The following is an 18,782-nucleotide window of genomic DNA, read 5'->3' as shown; positions in this document are numbered from 1 at the left end:
CCTAGGTTACAGGTGCTTTGGCAAAACCAAATAATATAATATGATTATAATAATCTAATACATTTACATTTGAGCTATTTAGTTAATGCTCTTATCTGGCAGGACTTACAATGGCTGGAATGAGCTTAAATTGTCAGTCTGGAAAAGATCATCAGCTCAAATCCTCTGCAAATTTGAATGTATTAGATTGTTTCTATCAGTGTTGGGATTTGCAAAAGCATCAAGTATGTACTAATTTGGCTTGAGCTGAGAGTAGAGTGTGAGTAAATGCTAAACCACAGGTTTTTTTTCCTGTCTTTGCTTTGTATTTTTTTTCTTCAACCTTTGTTATGACAAGGCAAACTGATATTTATAGTGCTTTTCAGCGGCTTTGTGTGTTGCATGTTTCCTCCTGTATTCGGCTGTGCATTAACCTGTGGTCACTGCAAACACGGGTTGCTAAGAAATACATTCCTCTGTACCTCATTGCTTTTGAGTGGTGTGCCTTAACACATAAAATCTCAAAATCTATACCTGCAAAGTAACAAGAAACCCGAGCAGTGTGTCAGATCATAGTCAGAAACGTCAAAACCACGAGCGTAAGCGCTGATAGCAAAAACATGTTTTTGCTGTTTGTGTGGCGAAGTACAGGTGAAATTTCATAAGAATGTGGTCACTCTCAATTTTGACTGGCAGTGATGGTGACTGGCCTTTAAAGGGCTTATTTGGCATTTATGAGACATGAATATCATGCATGCCAGTTTTGGTAAAGATTAGAAAAGAGGGCGTCTGTGATAAATATTGAAAAAACGGTGTTGCAGGGCGCTTTGAGCCCAGCTAGAACCAAAGAATCCAGTGCCTAACAAAGTATATGGAAAATGCTAATTCACCTTCAGCCCATTATTTGTACTAGAGTGATATAGAAAAATGGTGAAAATATTCAGGGTTCTGTCCCCAGTCGCTGTGTGAGAATTCAAAACATTTTACCAAATGGTGCTCTGGTTGCCTTAGATTCCAGTCACAGAATAGGAAGAAGAGAAGTTTTGTTGCTTTGCCTAAAATAACAAGTTTATGAGGAAGTCGTTCCATTGACAATAATGTTGTCATAACTATACTGATAACCCAAGTATGCATTTTCACATGAAACTTAGTAAACCACAGGCTTAATGGCTTTGTTGTGAAGTATTGTAAAAGGGAAGGGGACTATACAACTTCCTTTTTGCACATACATCTCTTTGCTCTGCTCTTAATAGATATACAGTAATTCATTTTCTTTTCCACTTTCCCTCTGCACTCCAGGAAAGACATAAAAATATAAATGTGTAATATTCACAGGAACAGGCTGTAAAATTAAAGTAGTGTTTTCTCTTTCTCTCTCTGCAGGATGGTACAGAGGATTCATCCTGAAGAACCCAAATGTGAAGGTGAGCAAACCTTTCCATGATATTTCTTTTTTCTCGTCCTGTCTACTTATGCTCTCAGTAAACCTGATTCCTTCTCTGTGTATTAGCTGGTGTCATGCATTTGAATTGAAAGACTCTCTTGGAACTGTCGTTGTTAGCAAAAACTAGCACTTTCACTAGCTGAGATGACAGATGTTAGCAGGAACACCTGTCTTTTCGTGGTATGACTTGTCAGGTTCCCTACTTTGAAAATTGCTCTTAGCAGCCCTGCATATAGTTTGGTGACACTATGTGATTTTCTCTAGTGCTCCACCCAACGTCAGAGTTATAATCAGCCAGATCTACTCAGACAAGTGGAAACACCTGTTTGTGTGCACACTTAAACACCAGCGGAGGAGAGGTTTCTCTTTCATTACGAACAGACATGCTGCTGATACACAAGTACACTGATGTTAGCTAGGAAATTACTAGAAGTGTGCAAAAGTCTTGAGCTATAAAAATGATTTTAAAGGAGGACTTAAGCAATAGTTCTCCAGGATTTCTGAAGGTGCTGCTTTTTCACTGATTTTCATCTTCCAGTCCTTGTACCTAACCATTTTCAGAGGAATAATTTTTTTGTTGAGCCACTCGACACTAATCTATGAATCACTGAAACATAAAAAAGGCACCTAACCCAAGGGATGAATCACTGTTGAGTCTGCAAATAACAGACAACTTAGCAACAAAACTGTATCTTTAGTCACTTGGTTGCTAACAGGCTGTAGTAAAAACACAGCCTGTTCAAGTTGTTGCTGTTTCTTTAGTTAAAGAAAAAGCCCATGTGATTACTATAGAACTATTAGCTGCATACTTGGCATTTCTTGACATGGTCAGGTGTTCTTAAAGAATTTGAGGAAACTGGAAAAAAGAAGAAGTGACAGGCCTAAAAAAAAGCCTACAGCAGATGAACAGAACTGAAAGTCACGTCTCTAAGAACGAGGAAGAATTCCAGCAAAGACCTGACACAGGAGCTGAGAGATGCGTCTGACCTTTCAGGTGATCCAGCTACTCTTTGCTGAAGCCTCATCAGAAACAATCTCAGTGGAATGCAATATACAGTAAATGCATGTAGTAATGCAGTAAAAATACACAATGGAACATCATTAGTCATGGATTGGACTCCTCAGAGATCCCAGAGTGTGGGATCATGTTGACAGAAAATTAAACAAAATGAAGCCAAAATCCAACAACATCCTTTCAGTGGCCATCAGGAAGCTTGGAGAACTATTCCTGAAGACTACTTAAAGAAATTAAAAGAAAGCTTGACTAAGAGAGTTTAGGCCATGTTGAAGACTAACAGTGGTCATACCAAATTTTGATTTTAAATATTTTGAAACAAAAAGTTTTTTGGTTTTTGCGTATATACTGTATTTCATATATATTTGGACATTTTACAATAAATCGCTGTACCTGTTACCCATTTTCCTAGCAAAATATACAAAAATCAGGGGTGGCTCAAGACTTTTGCACAGTAATGTATGAGAGAGAAACTCTATTACAAATCACAACAAAGATCGTGGTCATAGGATAAATGTCCCAACTCTCCCCCCAAAATTTTCTTTGTGTAAACCTAGCCGTTGCACTGATTAGATACAATGTAAGAGACAAATGTAACAGTCAAATAATCCTGAAATGAGCAAAGTCAGCAAACTTTGTAAGCATTTAAAAAAAAAAAAGGTGGGGGGTTGATTTTATACATCATGTTTTACTGCCCTGCTAACTGTTAAATTAAGTTAATTTAGGTAATACTCAAAAATAACTGCCCGGTTAAGTACCTGGAGGTGTTTTAGGATGAGTGCTGAATGGTAAGACTTTTTTTCAAGAACTGGGCTGAAGCAAACCTAGAGAAAGAGGAATATATAGTTGTTTTTAATACATGCCAAGAGATGATATCAAGATAACCCAGAACTTTGTTTCTCTATTTTAATTTACTATAATTTAATCTACTTTTTTAAAATTATTAAGTGCAACGGAATATAAATGAATCCAAATCTGACAAGATGTTAAATAACCTTCAGCCACCACCAATCGCATGAATGATCTACCATAAAACCACCTGTGCGCAGATTGTGGAAATTAGATTCATAAGTCATAATGATTCATCTTTTTATTACCACCACTTCCCAAAAAGTCAAAACCTGACTCGAGATATACTCAAACTATATCACTGGGGGCGATGACATCCCAACTTCCCAACAAAAGAAGAGTGGTGCGTGCAGTCAGTCTGATATTTTTACCACTTTTAAAAGCTCATGTGCAGAATAATATATCATAATAAGAGCCAATTGAGGAGTCAAGTGTGTGTTTGTGTTTTGCATTTACTGCAATACTACTTTGATCTTCCCCAAGTCAGTGGGGACATCTTGCAGTTTATTAGCGTCAAACAGCATGTGCGCACACACAAACAGCTTTTTAAAACCTTTGCTTGTCTACTAAATGTCATTGCTGCTTGCTTTTATCCCTCTGTTCCCTCCATTTTCCTCATTTTTTTTTTCCAAGTCCACAAACACTCTTAGCCCTGTATCGATTGTGTGCGTCATTTTCACATCCACCGCTGTTAAATGCTAATTACAACGGGAAGCAAATGACTCTCGGAGCATTCTCATTAACCTGTTTATCTTCTTGCCTAAAGGGGATTTTTCCATCCAGCTACATCCACTTAAAGAATGCCCACGTCAAGAACAAAGGGTAACGTTACATGTCTTTCCTTTGGTTTTCTTTCCATGTTCATATTGTGGTTTTATATTTAAGGTTACGTTATTTAATTCTCGTTCATGTGCTGATGTTTGTTTGTAGGCAATTCGAGACAGTCATCCCTGATGAAGACTCTGTCATCACAGAGATGACATCAACTCTGCGAGACTGGGGTGCCATGTGGAAGCAGCTCTATGTGGTAAGAACTCTTACACATAACCACACGTGCACACTTTGCATCGATTTGTCGTCACTGCTGCTTAACTGAAACTGCAATTTTGGAGTTCATTTGGCCCTGGGTAATTCAGAAAGCCACAAACAGTCAAAGCTTTTTTTTCTTTTTTTTATATGCATTCATTAGTCGGATTGATTTTGTTTGTGGCCTATTAAACTATCTGGGGTGCTGATTAAATTGAGCTGATGAATACGTCTAGATCAAAGTGCATGCATTTGCAGCAAAAAGCAGCAGGACACTGAAGCTAATTTGCACAAATCCATTTTAAGCTCTTCTTGTCTTCTCTCTCTGGGTCGCTGTCTTCTTCTCAGTGTCGATTTGGTTCTCTAATGTGCGTTCCGTCACTTTTCATGTTTTCACTTATGTTTTTGGGTGGCAGCGTTGGCACAACTGTATATTTTGATCTCCTTATCTGTGCCTTTCCTTCTGTCATCCTCATTCTGTCTTCAGCTGATTATGAATTTTCCTTTCATTCGTTGCCTTTGACTGCTATTCTTCTCATTTCTTTTTCCCCCCCCTCTTCTTTTCTCCCCTTTTCCAAACCTCCAGAAAAATGAGGGGGATTTGTTCCACCGGCTTTGGCACGTGATGAATGAAATCTTGGACCTGAGGAGGCAGGTGCTGGTTGGCCACCTCACTCATGACCGTTTGAGGGACGTCAAGCAGCACATCACAGCAAGATTGGATTGGGGCAACGAGTGAGTAGAATAAGGGCAGTGAGGGTTTACAATGTCCACATGTGGCTTTTAGACATGTTTGCATTGTTCCATTTCAAGAACCAATAATTCATTATTTAAACTGCTCCTACCACTGAGGATTTTGATTTTAGGTGATTTAAAGGGGCTTGCTATGCTCATTTCCAACTTAGCTTATTGTATCCTTATTCATCTTATAGTGGGCTTTTGTGAAGCTCCCTGGGTCACTCTGTGTCTGAAACAATCCAGTTTAGCTCCTTTAGCCCTTCCTGAAAGCCAGCTTTCTCCTGATTGGCTGCCTCTCACAAACAGGGAGAGCAAATGGATGGGGCTTCTGACATTTAAGAGTGAATTTTTTTTGGTTTATGGGGTTACTTATACATACGATGACCTGATTATTTATAGCATAGGTCACATTTAATAGAAGCATCAACAGAATTAAAAGAAAAAACCTCCTCTCTAATAGTTCAAAGTACAGATTTCCACAGAGGGAACAGGGAGCTTATTTTATTAACTCAGCAGCCTTATATGTGTTAAGGATGTGAAGCAAAAAAAAATGGCAAGGGGGGGTTTTTGGCCTAAATGAGGTTGTTGGGCATAGTTGCTGGTAAGGATGCCCTAATCCAATACAGATATGAGTAACTCACTGGATATATTTCAATACTGATATAAATCGAGCATCAGTGGGCATTCTTTTTCTCATTTGTAAAATGACTAGATCCACAATAGAAAATAATTAAGTTAAGTTTAAGCCTTAAGTTTGACATTTTGGCCGTTATCTTATTTTGATGTGTCGACCTTGTGTGTAGATATATTTCACTGGAGGTGCACGTCAGGTTATGTGCAAGGTTACAGCGTAGGGTTAAAAGGAGTTTCTGGTTAAGTTATGACATTGATTTCCAGCTGCATAATTAGCATAATTGATGCATTAATTACCATTTGGTCATGTCCTGATGTTTCATATGCAATGCCATTTGATAATAAAAAGAAAAAAAAGACTGCAACTGTTGTCACTGGCCAGTTCAGTACTGCTACTTCTGTATATTTCCGGCAACTTTTTTTGCCAGTTTCTAAATAATCAATAATCATTGTCTCAATATGATAGATATAAGGATTCACAAATGTCAGTGATTCCTGAAGGGAGATGGCTGAAACTACCGAAATGGGCTGAGGGAATGTACGAAGAAGCTGAAAAGCCTGAGTGACATATAATTGAATATTTAAATGGAAATAAATAGAAATGAAAATAGATCCAAAACTGATGACAACAAAGAGTGGGGACCCAGGAAAGCAAAAGGAAGAAAGGGTAAATGAGAGGTTACGGCGTAGATTTCCTGCAAATCACCTATCAAGAGTGCCTTTAGTATAGCACACAGTCAACACAAAACAAGTGAAGATGATTTTCTTTTTCTCTCCCTTTTTGAGCTTTCCACTGATTCTTGTGATGCTGAAAACTGTTAGTTTTCAGACTGATAGAAAAAACACTGAATTCTAACTAACTTTAACGAGGATCACTCTTACATTGGCCAATATTCGAGCACTTAATATTGTAATGAGACAGATCTGGCAAATCCAATCAGTGCGTTCGTAGTTCACTTTGCTTGATGTTCCATCAGCACAGAAATCCTTTTCAGCAGCTGACTTGAAAAGCTTGGCGCTTCTTTGAATATAATTCTTTCCAACCTCTCAGTTGCATAACGGCATTGCAGTATGACAGTCTTCCACAAAATAAATGAATGAGATAAATCAAACTTTATGTGGACTGTGAGGGAGAACCTGCAGAGTTTAAAGTTTAAAGAAAGTTTTTTTGTTGTTTTGTTTTTTTACTGCAGGGAAGGTTGTGTAATCAGTCTAAAAAAAACTCACTATACTTTGAGAATTACCAAAAATATGAGGAGTATTTTTAGTTACTGACACACAGTAAAATCTGTAAAGCCACCATGACAAGCTGGCTCTTCCATTAGAAGTGGTGCTACTCATCTAAAACTTGAAGGAAACTGCATTTGAGAATAAGAGTTTCATCTCTCATTTCTTTCTCTGCTTCTTTCCTGGAGTTTCTTGCAGCTTTCTAACTTCCCTCCTTCTTCCTCAGCCTCTCACTTTTCTCTTCATCTCTCCTTTCTCTTCTGCCTTTTGTTGTCACCTACCCTCCCTGTAGGCATACTCTTCACTCAGTACAATCTCTTTCCCGCACACAGACAGCACTCTCTCCATCCTTCCTCTCACTTTGCTTTCTTCTTTCTATCCTCTCTGTGCCGTGGGGGTGCGAGAGAGAGAGAGGGAGAGAGAGAGGGACAAAAAAAGAAATCCTCACAACTCCTGTCCCTCTCTCTTTCTGTCTGTCCTTTACCCTTTGCTCCCCTTCATTTCCCTGCTGTGGGCCTTCTTCAAACACACACACATGGTTCACATCCCTCCCCGGTGATGAGCATCCCTCGCTGCTGTATGGTCGACCTGGCCTGTCTCTGTTATTGGCGAAAAGGAGACACACTCAAGTGTGCTGTTTTGGTCCACTAATACCACCGACCAGGAGGATGTGAGCATGTAAGAGTTAGTGTTTATGGAACAACAAGAATGTAGAGGAAGGCAAGGTTAAAGGATGGAGGAGAGGAAGGAGGATAAAGAGGACAGTAGGCATAGCAGGGGGCTAAAGGGAGAGGATTTTTTCTTTCATCTGCTCCACAGAGGAGCTGTCAAATGTATTTAGGCGACTGACGGGTGATGTGACAGCTGTGCTTTGAGTGTTTGTGGGTCTGTTCGCTTTGTTGTTGATGCTCAGTGCAGCTATGAAGTAGCATCTTAATTAACACTCATTGTAATCCATGTACTGTGTTATCTGTTTGTATTTTGCAGCTTCAGTGTATTAATACTCTCTGTGACTTTGTGTTTCAGACAGCTTGGCTTGGACCTGGTCCCGAGGCGAGAGTTTAGTATGGTGGACCCCGATGAAATCAGTGTCACAGAGCTTTACAGACTGGTAAGTGTCCTCACAGTTCTTCTCTGTTCTCAGATTAAGATCCCATCCAGAGTGCAGATGCCTAAAGGAGCTGTTCTCTTCTAGATTCATCTTGGAAAGAGTATTATAAAAACTCTATTTTCACCACAGCTCACAAGACACTCACAAAGTAAAGAAAGCAATGCTCTGCTGGGAGGTTGTTGCCCTGCAGAGTGGACAGTGACACTGAATGACAGTGACATCGATGGCAGGAGTTTGGATTGGTGGCTTTAGAGTTCCTGTGTTATTTGTCTTTTTAATGTCCAGTGTATTTACAATTTAGAGCCAGTGGCTTAGGCTGGATACAGGATGTAGACAATGATACAGATCTATTTAGGGCTACTGTTGTATTGTACACAATCTATCCACTTTCTAATAGGAACTGTCATTTGCTGCCAAGGGTAGCTTTATACAACAGATGGCAAACAACCAAAACATGTCTGACCTCTGAGTATATTGTACTTGGTTTGATCTTGCCAACCTCTAAGTGGATTTAAGGAACTGTCTATCACTGACAACATCTGTCAGCTTCTTTCTCGAAGCTGACAGATGTTGTCAGATAGATAGCAGAGGTCGTGTATGAACTAGCTGCCCACATAATACCTTGCTACCTTGGCACAGCAGACATTATGGACCTGCTATACTCACTTCCAGTTTCATATTTTTTACTCTTTGACTTTACAGAATTGACACTTCAATTTTCTGTGGAACTTTTCAGTTCATTGTGTAAAAGTAGCTGCTTTCGCACCCGTCTCTTTAAGTCCCCGCTTCAAAAAAAGGATGATGGGGTTCTGATTGGCTCACCTAGCTTCCTCAAACAGAAATTGGTGCTCGTGGGTACCGCTTCTCACTTCACTTATGTGAAGTTTCTGAAAACACCATGCTGAGAAGCATAATCTAGCACTCATTATCATACATGCCAGTTTCTTAGATCCATTTCTACATGTAGATGCCAGAATCTGAGTTTTTGGGATAAAAATTGTCAGAAAATGATGAAGATGCAGGATGATCTGTTAAAAGTACCATCTCACTGTGGAACCTAACAATGGACTAGTGTTTCAGTCTGTGTGAACCAGTGCCCGTATTTGTACCTGTACAAAATACATGATGGAAATGAGCTAGAAATTGATAGAAGTGGAAAACTCTTGCTGCTATGAAATACCAAAGGTAGCACAGGGAGAGTCTCATCAGGGTTTGGCTGCATTACCATCCGGCTGTGATGCAACTGCTGGAGCTGATTATGGAGTCTCAAGTTGGTACTAAGTGGCAACATCCGGAGCTGAAGAATTAAGTAAACGCTTAAGTGACAAAACTGCAATTCCCCCAGTGGCCACTCAAGGTTTGCACCATAAGCGAGTCAGTCAGCATCGAGTAGAGAGTTAAAATGGGTGATGTTACAACACTGAAAAACATGTTTTTAGTCTGGTACAGAAAATAGTAATTATCTCCCTGGGTAAGTTCTTCCTTTGTAACAGCTCTACTGAAGTTTTTTTTTTTTAAACACTTATTATTAATATTATTCTCTTAATAACTCCATCTGAGTACTGGAGTTAGGTTCATGGCTGCTTTGATTGAGCGGTGTCCCAACAAAGGCAGATTGATGTTAATTGGAGTCACAGAGCTGGAGGTCTCCACCATGTCTATGCTGCAGGTTATAAATGGTTGGAAGTAGAGCATTTACAGGAGTTTAAAGCCTGAGATTTTACTTGTGTGCACAGTGACAACATTTCTGTGACTTTAGCACAGTTAATATGAGCATACACCGCTGGGAAAGTGTAAGTATGTGAGAGAGAAGAAGGAAAGGCACAACAGGGCCATGTTCCAGTTTGAAATTGAAGAGCAGCTTATATAAAAATCTATGGCACTGATCTCTGACGGTTATAGGACTGCTGTAAAGGAAGCTGAAGGATTTCGCTCATAGTATTTAATAACCTTTTTTGAGCTTTTTCTGGTACACCACATGTTTCTCTGCATTTTACTGAGCTGTTAACATATCAGCTTTCTCCGAGAACCTTGAACACGTCTCCGTGTGGGCTAAAGCTTTAGGATCGGAAGTCCATGCTTGACCCTTAGAACCAGCATTTGGCAAAACAAATTTAGAGTAAGCTCAGCGAGTTACTGATACCACTCTCATCCTCGCATGAGGTACACTTGATGGACTGATTTTTTTTCTTTTTTCCCCCTCATCCATCTGCTTCTGTATTTCTCTCCTTCCTTTCCCTACTGTTTGCTCCCTGCCTCTCCTTCCCACTTTCTCCAAGCCCCAATCGCTGCTACCATGGCAACCACTTCTCTGCCCTCATATGGTGTGGGGGGAATTGTATCACACACACACACGCACACACACTCTGTGTCGGCTCTTCCTTCGCAAGGGTAATTGAAGCTCTTAATCCATCTGTTATTTTTTTGTTGTTGTTGTCAAAACAAAAGCAGGAAAAGCACAAAGAAAGCTTTCTCCACCTCTATTAAACGGTGTATAAAATGAACAAGTGACTGCCATTTCTCTATACTGGGTCGAGATAAAGGGGCAGGCATTCACCGCCGCCATCCACTTACGAAAATACGCAAGGAAACCTCACACCAAGATGCAATATCTCAATGAGTCCAAATTACATCAATATTTCCCTGTGAGATCTTTGTTTGTGAGAACCGTGTCTTTGTTTCTGTCGGTGCTTCTGCGGCGTGGCTTAATTAAATTGACATGGGGATTATGCGGTGTCTCTGTGTGTACTTGTGTGCGTGTTTGCCTGTGTGCACGTGCTGAAGTGCCAGTGCGGTATTACTGTAGGAAAATGTGGCTTAACTGCTGCATTGTTTCAAGGAATTGTATGATATCTGCCGAGTGAGAATGAAAACAAGCAAAGACTGTGGATTAAAAAGAGATTTTATGTACGCCTGTAAATACCTAATGCTATCTCATCAACCCTTCTCATTCTATATTATGAGAAACAACGCTGTAAATGTAAACATGGTATATGCATGCCAATTAAAGTCTATTTAAAAAAACAAAGGAAAATTAATTACAGGGTCATAGAAGGTGGTGGTATTCCTAGCAAAAATTCCAAGCTTGTGGATTTAGGAGAAATAAACCTAGCTCTGAATTTTCTGATAATAAAATAATACATCTACAAGGAAAAAAACCCCAAATGAATTTTTTTTTCTTTTCATTTTTCCCTTGAACAAAGGTACAACATCTACATATGGTAATAGTGATTATTCACAGGCAGCAGTACTGAGTTTTCCTGGCTCAGAATGGGCCTTTGGGGTTGGGTAGCTGTGCCTATAAGTATTATTTGATACTTCAGTCTGTGTTACCGCACATAACAGAAATACATACATTTTCTTCTTATTGCTGGCCATTTGAAAAAGTATTCAAAAGCGTTATATCCTTGACTAAATCATTTCCTGATGATTTTCCTCTGGGGTACATTCACAGCTACTTTAGTGTGTGCCAGGAGAAACCCTGTATTAGTGACTGTCTGGAAAAGTGTATGTAGCAGCCTGAAAACATATGCTTCCCTGAAGAATTAGTGAAGAACAGCATAGTAAATCAACAATTTTCTCTTTTTGTCAGATTAGGGGGAAAAAAAAACCCTACTTTGTAATACCATATGACAAAAATGCATCAAAACTAAATATTTGTGGAGATGGAGGACCAGATTTTTATTGGACTTAAATCCTTTAAACAGATGCTTGTTGAAGCATTATGTTTGGTCGTAGCTTAAAGTGAGAAAAAAAACCCCTTTATGTCTAATTAGCTCATGGGAGTCATGTGTAGAGCAAAGACTAATCAGCTTTAGGCTTTCCATTGTTTTCCTCGGGGACTGAGTTCAGAGCGTGAGCAGAGAAAACTTGAGTTTAGATCCCCCAGTGATGACTTCATTAACAGTGGAAGCTCACTCTGTAGTAATAGATCATAGCTCAGCTCTTTGCCCTGGACATGTGGTTGTAATATTTCTTCTATTGCTCTTATGGTTCAGCTTATCACTAAAGAGAGACAAGCCTTCATACAGCTCTTTAACTTCCTGCACGACTTTCATCCTCAAGTTTAAAAAAGGGATGAAAAGAGGCTTAAACATTGATGTAGAAAAGGACAGAAGGAACAGCTACAAGTTTGTGGCCTCAGTTTGACCTGTCTTCCCTAGAATTTCCTTGTCGTTTGACAGTCTGTAGGACAGTTTGGCTGGCACACACACGGTCATGTTCTCGTTCTCAGTTCAGCTACCTCTCAGCCTCTCCTTGTTGACCACACCATTGTGTGTTGCAAGTCAAGCTGCCAGCCTGTCATGTCTATGCTTTGTGTCTAGTCATGCTGAAGCTGTCACATAACCACACACTGTTCCCGCTGGGCTGCTGGCTGAAATGACACACTGAAAATAACCTCGTAATAAAATCCCACAGTATAAATTAGGCCTTTCTCAGACCTAGTAATTTTACGTCAGAACCAGGAGTTCAGCCCTCCTGGGAGTAGTTTGTCTTTCTGTTAGATAATTCTGTTTCTCTGTTTCTTTTCAGGGATCTCTCACAAAAACAAAATGTTTTTATAGTTTTGACAGAAACTGCAAAGGTAAAATGATTTGTAGCATGGTTTTTGAGCACATTTAGAGAACTTGTTTCTTAATCTCACAATTTTTCACTTTAGTATGCAAATCATCATCTCCGCAGGCAGGTTTTTGTAAAGTTGAGCTAATCTGTCTGGCTGCACGGAAAAACATTACACGTCTTGTGACCTGTAATGCGAAGTGGTAGTGAAACTTGAGTGAATCTTGACATGTGGTGGCTGAAGTGACACGTTCTCTTTTTAACTTTGGTTTGTTAGCTTTTGAACTTTTTCAGTTTCATAGCCGCTTTGCTAATAGCTGAGGAGGGTGTTCTGATGGGTCAGTGTCTCCCATGCAAACTAAAGGCTACTGTAGCAATCTGCTAGCAACCTAATCAATCATGAGGAGGTTTTTGGTACAGCATCCTCTTTGTGACCAATCTCATCCACTATAGCAACTGCGAGCAACACGCGTTTTACCCTAGCAACCAGAGTTGCCAGGAGGTCACTGACATGTCTTTCGACCAGAGAGAACATGATTACTCGTGTGTGTGTGTGTGTGTGGGTGGGTGACTGAAGCCTAAAATGGAACTTCTGACTACATTTGCACATAGGGTAACTAACTGTGTATGCGACAGTATCCAATAATACCTTGAATTAAGACATGACAAATGTGTTTTAGTTCGTTTTAGTAAGATTATTTGTAGCCTGGTACGCAGCTTCATAATTCCTTGAGCTTGAAATGTTGCACCGACAAGTGCATTTCAACAAAGTCACCTATGCTGTACGATGCAACACTATTTAAATTTGACAACTAAACCATCATTATAATCCTGTAAAACATATTATATCCACTATCAATATACTGTGTGTGTGTTGTTTTGTGGTGGAGCTTTACTACACTCAGTTCTTGCATTGTCTTTATCCGTTTCCCTTTCTTCTGTCCTGATCCCCGTCTCTTGCTCCCCTCCTTCCGATTTTCTTATGTTTTACAGCAGAAGTGGATGTGAGGCCAAATTTGGCAGTGGCTCTAGTGGCCATCTGGTGCTTTGTGTATATTTGTGTGTATGTGTGTGTTGTGCGCGTGTGTATTTTTGGCTGTTGACAGCAGATTATGATGAACCTTTTATAAACAGAGCTCTAATGTGTGTACACACACCACACCATCCTGTATGAGGCCTTATTGATCTTTTTGGTATAGCTTGATGTAATATGGCAAGTAATATCAACCACCACTAAAGCATTGAGATCTGAAATTGTGCTGAACTATTTGACTTTTTATTTTTTTTTAACATTTGTGTGAATCCCAATGTTTCAGATGTTGCTTTCTGCTTCTTTCTGTCAAAAAACCCCGATTCGGCCTCCTTAAAGATAAAGTGCTGTGCGGAGGTATTGCCCATGTTGTTGCAATTTATTGAAATAGGCAGACATGCATAGAAACACAACATATAAGGGAAAATCCAAATTTATAGACTTTAACAAGCTTGAAAGTCAATATTTTGACACGCGCACGCAGACTGAATTCTCAGTCTGCTTTTGTAATTAAAGTAGTCTTCAGGTATAGTTCTCGAGTTGTCTTACCTGGAGAGGACATTACAAAGTTCAAACGCCTTTCAGATGGTACAGCATGGCTTCCACCGTGTTTTACAGATACCTGTAGAGGCTCCCTCCTGACCTTTTCCATACATATTGCCTTCTTTAAGAATGGCTTCTTGACAGCCAGCCTTCCACTGCGAAGCCAAGAGGTCATTCCTGATGAAGCTTCAGTGAACAGTAGATGAATCAACTTAAGTACCAGATACATCACAAGAAATGAGTGTGGTTCTTTAAAAGGAAAATGTAACATAATGAGGGGTGGCTCAAGAGTTTTGCACAGCACTCTAAATGCTTGGCAAGTGTGCTGCTTAAACACCAGTCTGAGTTGATGTATTGGCAGAAAGGCTGCAAGAAAGAAAGAGCCAGACAGTGTAGCTTCAACTCCCACATTTTAGCCTCTGAGCTGCCAGCCTGCAGTATTACATCCCATATTAGCCTGATGTATATCAACATCTATATCTTTCTGCTCTTCAAATATATGCAAATTGAGTCCTTCTGCCTACAGTGAGAAGCCTCAGGGGGATATTACCTGTTATTGAATTCATCACTAATACAGCAGCTTTGATTTGAGAGGTTATGAGTTTTTAACCTTCTTTGAATCCACCTCTATAACTCTGTATTTCAATTGCGGCTCTTCGTGTTTCAAGTTGTTTTCTTGTTTATTTGAATTTTTCCCAGTTTGCATAATTACAGCTAAAGTGTAATATATAACGGTTTCCTTTATATAGAGAAATCCGCTTGTGCTGATTTTCTTCTCTCGCCTGCAGATGGAACACCGACATCGTAAGAAGGAGACCTCCACTCCTGCTAGCACCCATCACCTGTTTGTCCACGTGAAGAGTCTAATGAGCGCTAATCTGGGGGAGGAGCTGGAAGTCTTCTTTCACATTTATGATGGACGGGAGAACCGGCCACTCAGGTAGAGACTTTACAGGCAGTACGCCTTTATGATTCTAATTGGGCCATTTCAAAAATCAAATATTTTTCCATCTAGCCTGTAGTGCTGTTTGTGTAGCTAGATTGTTTTGGTACAAGTTGCCCAGTTTTGGAAAAATAAAGTTCAGAGATGGTTGCATTCTCTTTAATATAGTGGAGCTGAATGGCACTTGTTTAGTGGTTGAACTAAGTGTAAAGGGAAAAGTGTCATTCTTACCATGACGAGAGGCCCATACTTGCGTCAGCATGACAGGATGCACATCTCGCCATTAGCCAAACTGTTAGCTACATTAGCTAAATTTAGGTTGTTGCGTGCTTATGTTTGGTGAATATAGACAGTGTCATTTTTACCAGGTCGCCTAACCACAAGTCTACAAAGAGACATTATTTAATTTTTATTTATTTATTTAACATTTTTTCTTTCTCTTTTTTGTTTTTTAGCATGTTGAGAACTAGAATGCCAGTGTCATTTAACGCCATTGTATTGGTGGAAATTGGATATTTGTAAAATTGAACTCAAACCAAAACTTTCTGAGTGATGTGATGAAGTGATGGTTTCCATCACTGTGATGTGTTGTGATTTATTTATTTATTTTTGGTCTTTACAGTGTGTTTTTATACCAGGCAGCTTGATTTATCAGCTTGTATGTTGTTTGCTTGGATTGTAGGCCGCTGAAAACCAGTTCCTTGCTTGTTCATAAGGTTGTATGGTTTATGGCATTAAATCCTGTGGGAGAGCGAAATGCAAATGAGCTGCTCTGTTGATTGTGAACGCCCTGTGCCAAATGGCTCCCCTTAGACTGCTCTTAATTATATTCATGAAGATTTATTAAATGAAGCAGTTTATTAAAGTGCACTTGAATACACAAAATTGGACAAGGCCATGTTATTTTATTTCTTTATTTTTAGGAAAAAAAATGTCCATGTGAAAGCTGGTCCTGGTGCCCTGGGAGGTTGCATGTGTTACTTGCATACATGCTCACACACCAGCAGATACCACACTGTACTCCTGACGGGGTGTTGCCCAAATAGAAGACTGTGTTGAAACTCCCTGGTTTCAAAGTTCAAAGTGAAGAAATTTTGTTTCATGTCACAAACGAGCGAATTTGTCAGGCAAAAGAAAAGCGAGTGGGTTGAAAAATGAGCACAGCAGCACTGAAACTTCTTTTGATAAGTCGTGCTTGTGTGAGAATACTCTCCGCCCCGCAGGGTCACATCAGAGGAATTAGAATGGTGTTGATGGGACTCTTTTTAAAAAAAATTTTTTTAATTTTTTTTTTTATTATTACTCTCTATTATTATCCATTAGCCCTACTTCAGTTTCTATTGTAATCCAATTTATGATTCATCCACATTGCTGGCAAATTTCTTTAAACTTTACATGAAAATAACTGCGGTTTCCACCGTTCCTGAAGAATTATAGCACAAAAGAAGGAAGGCGCTATCTTTTCTTTTTTACAAGTTTGCCATTTTGTTTGGTTGCAATGATGTTATTCATCTGAGAGAACAATGGGGCTATAACTGTCATAAAGTTAGAGCGTGTGGTACACCCTGGACAGGTATTCAGTCTGTCACAGGCTGGGATGCTGTGTAAACCTTTGAAATTTTGAACTGAAAGATGTTATTGTGTTTGTATAGAAAATGCACATTTTCAACTAGTTTCTAAGTTGTGGACAGGAGCAACAAAAGGATGGACAAAGTTATTAAATTCTTAAAAAAAATACTGGCTGAAACTTTGATTCATAATAACTGGGGAAGGGCATACCAAGCTTGCATCAGTTCAGTATCCAGAGAAATCTGTGTGCAAGGGACAAGGCCAAAATCCAATATCAGACAGGAGTTTGTAGTGGAATGGGCTCGGGAAGAGCCATTGTCTGAAAGCCACTGTCAGTGAACACAGTTTGTCACTGCGTCCACAAAAGCAAGTCAAAAAAAAAAAAAAAAAAACAAGACCCATGAAACTGACCACCTTCTCTTGTCTGGGAGGAAAAGTGAAAACCTGTGCTGTGGTCTGACCAGTGAGCTAAACAGCTGTAATGTCATGTGGTTTGTTATCTTTTAAAGCCAACAACTTTAGCGAGATGAGGGGGGATTTAACAAAGTAACGTGTGCATCAGTGAAGGCAACATTAATGCTGAAAAACACGTACATGTTTTGGAGCAGTGTATATGCTCCAGTTGGCATGTTTTTCAGGGTAAACCCTTGCTTATTTCAGCAAGATAATGTTAAGACACGTTCTGCACTTGTGTATTACAACAGGAGGTAAATGTCTATATGTGCTAAAGTGGGCTGCCTGCAGTCCAGACATGTTACTCACTGAAAGCATAACGACCATTATTACCAAGATATGTTCCGCAAATGAGTATGAAAGAACACATTCTGGTTCTCCTTTTTCCAGGTTGCTGGACATCAAAATTCACTATTAGTATTGGTTAACATGTTAAGCTTACATGTGAAAGATCCCTGGTTCGATTCCCCCTCAGGGTTTCACAAGGTAGCATATTCGTAGTGCTGGTCCTGGTCCTGGATAAATGTGAGGGTTGGTTCAGGAAGGGTCCGGCTTAAAATCTGTATCTAGGTAAAATATAGCTTTAAATTAATTTTACTTTACTACCGCTTGTATTTCTTAAAATTTTACACAGTGTCCCTGTAAGATATATGGCTCAGTAATAATTAAGGTTTTTTTCAGAGTGAAAGTGGGTACTTTTTTGTCGTGAAGAGGGTAATTAGTCTTCAGCGCCATCGTATCATGTTCCACTTGAAGCCCTTTTGTTCTTTTTTTTAAACTGTCACTCTTTTTATGTCATCGTTTTTTTTTCTCTTCTCTTTCAATCTTCCTGCTTCTTTGAAAGATTGAGTACCTTAGCTGAGCATGAGTAATTACACTCACTAAGCTTAAATATATATTTGAAGTGGATTAAAAATCCATTTTCTGAAGTAGAGTAAAGTCCACTTCAGTAATGGTGAAATTATATACTTAACAGCAGCTTCGGAATTCATGATGCATCACAAATGAAATGTGAATTTATCCAAACTCAATCCAGCGAGAGAGAACACAGACAAAGCTATATTTTTCTCAGAACCACTTATGTTGTTGCCTAAATCAACAATTTGGGTTTTCTTGCAATTTTGAGGGATAAAGGCAGTCAGAGGCTTCAACCACAGTGCCTTTATGCTTCTTATTTTCTACGTCTGCAAGTGTGTTTGCTTGCATCAGTTGTCTTTTAGGAAAATCTCGCAATGGCAGCTCGCCAACGTGTCTCTCACTGTCTGGTCACATGCATAAACAGAGACGCACTCATTTACACAATCTGCCTGGCAGAGAGCCATTTCGCTGCTTCCCTCTGTGCTGGTGGTTTATCTGTGTGTGTGTGTGTGTGTGTGTGCGTGTGTGTGTGCGTGTGTGTGCGTGTGTGTGCACGTGTGTGCACGTGTGTGTGCGCGCACGCGAGACCAGATGGGGGGGTCTGACCCGTTGTCTCAGTACCACGCCAACACCATCATCCCCTGTGCACCATGGCAGCTTCTTTGTGTTCAATACAGACTCCTTGTCAGGCTTTCCAGAAGGACACACACACACTGCGTTGTACAGTACCGCGCTCATGGCCCACGCTGTGGGTTCTGATGCTGTTCGACACCAAGATCGCACATCACAAACCGTTTTACACGC

The 18,782-nt window shown here is 39.8% G+C and overlaps 1 protein-coding gene across 1 annotated transcript in view; it reads left to right on the top strand.

Annotated features, from left to right (window-relative positions):
- The window catches only part of dock4b (dedicator of cytokinesis 4b), a 138,986-nt gene that overhangs the window by 38,554 nt on the left and 81,650 nt on the right, over positions 1 to 18,782 (top strand). The window contains 6 exon segments of the mRNA XM_025899516.1: positions 1,363 to 1,403; positions 4,054 to 4,109; positions 4,218 to 4,314; positions 4,900 to 5,048; positions 7,938 to 8,022; positions 14,944 to 15,095. Coding sequence (XP_025755301.1) covers positions 1,363 to 1,403; positions 4,054 to 4,109; positions 4,218 to 4,314; positions 4,900 to 5,048; positions 7,938 to 8,022; positions 14,944 to 15,095 — 580 coding nt within the window.

The sequence above is a fragment of the Oreochromis niloticus genome, linkage group LG17 (assembly GCF_001858045.2).
Source record: "Oreochromis niloticus isolate F11D_XX linkage group LG17, O_niloticus_UMD_NMBU, whole genome shotgun sequence".
In the NCBI taxonomy this organism is placed as follows: domain Eukaryota; kingdom Metazoa; phylum Chordata; class Actinopteri; order Cichliformes; family Cichlidae; genus Oreochromis; species Oreochromis niloticus.
The sequence above is the reverse complement of the archived record's forward strand: the minus strand, read 5'-3'. Positions and strand labels throughout refer to the sequence as shown.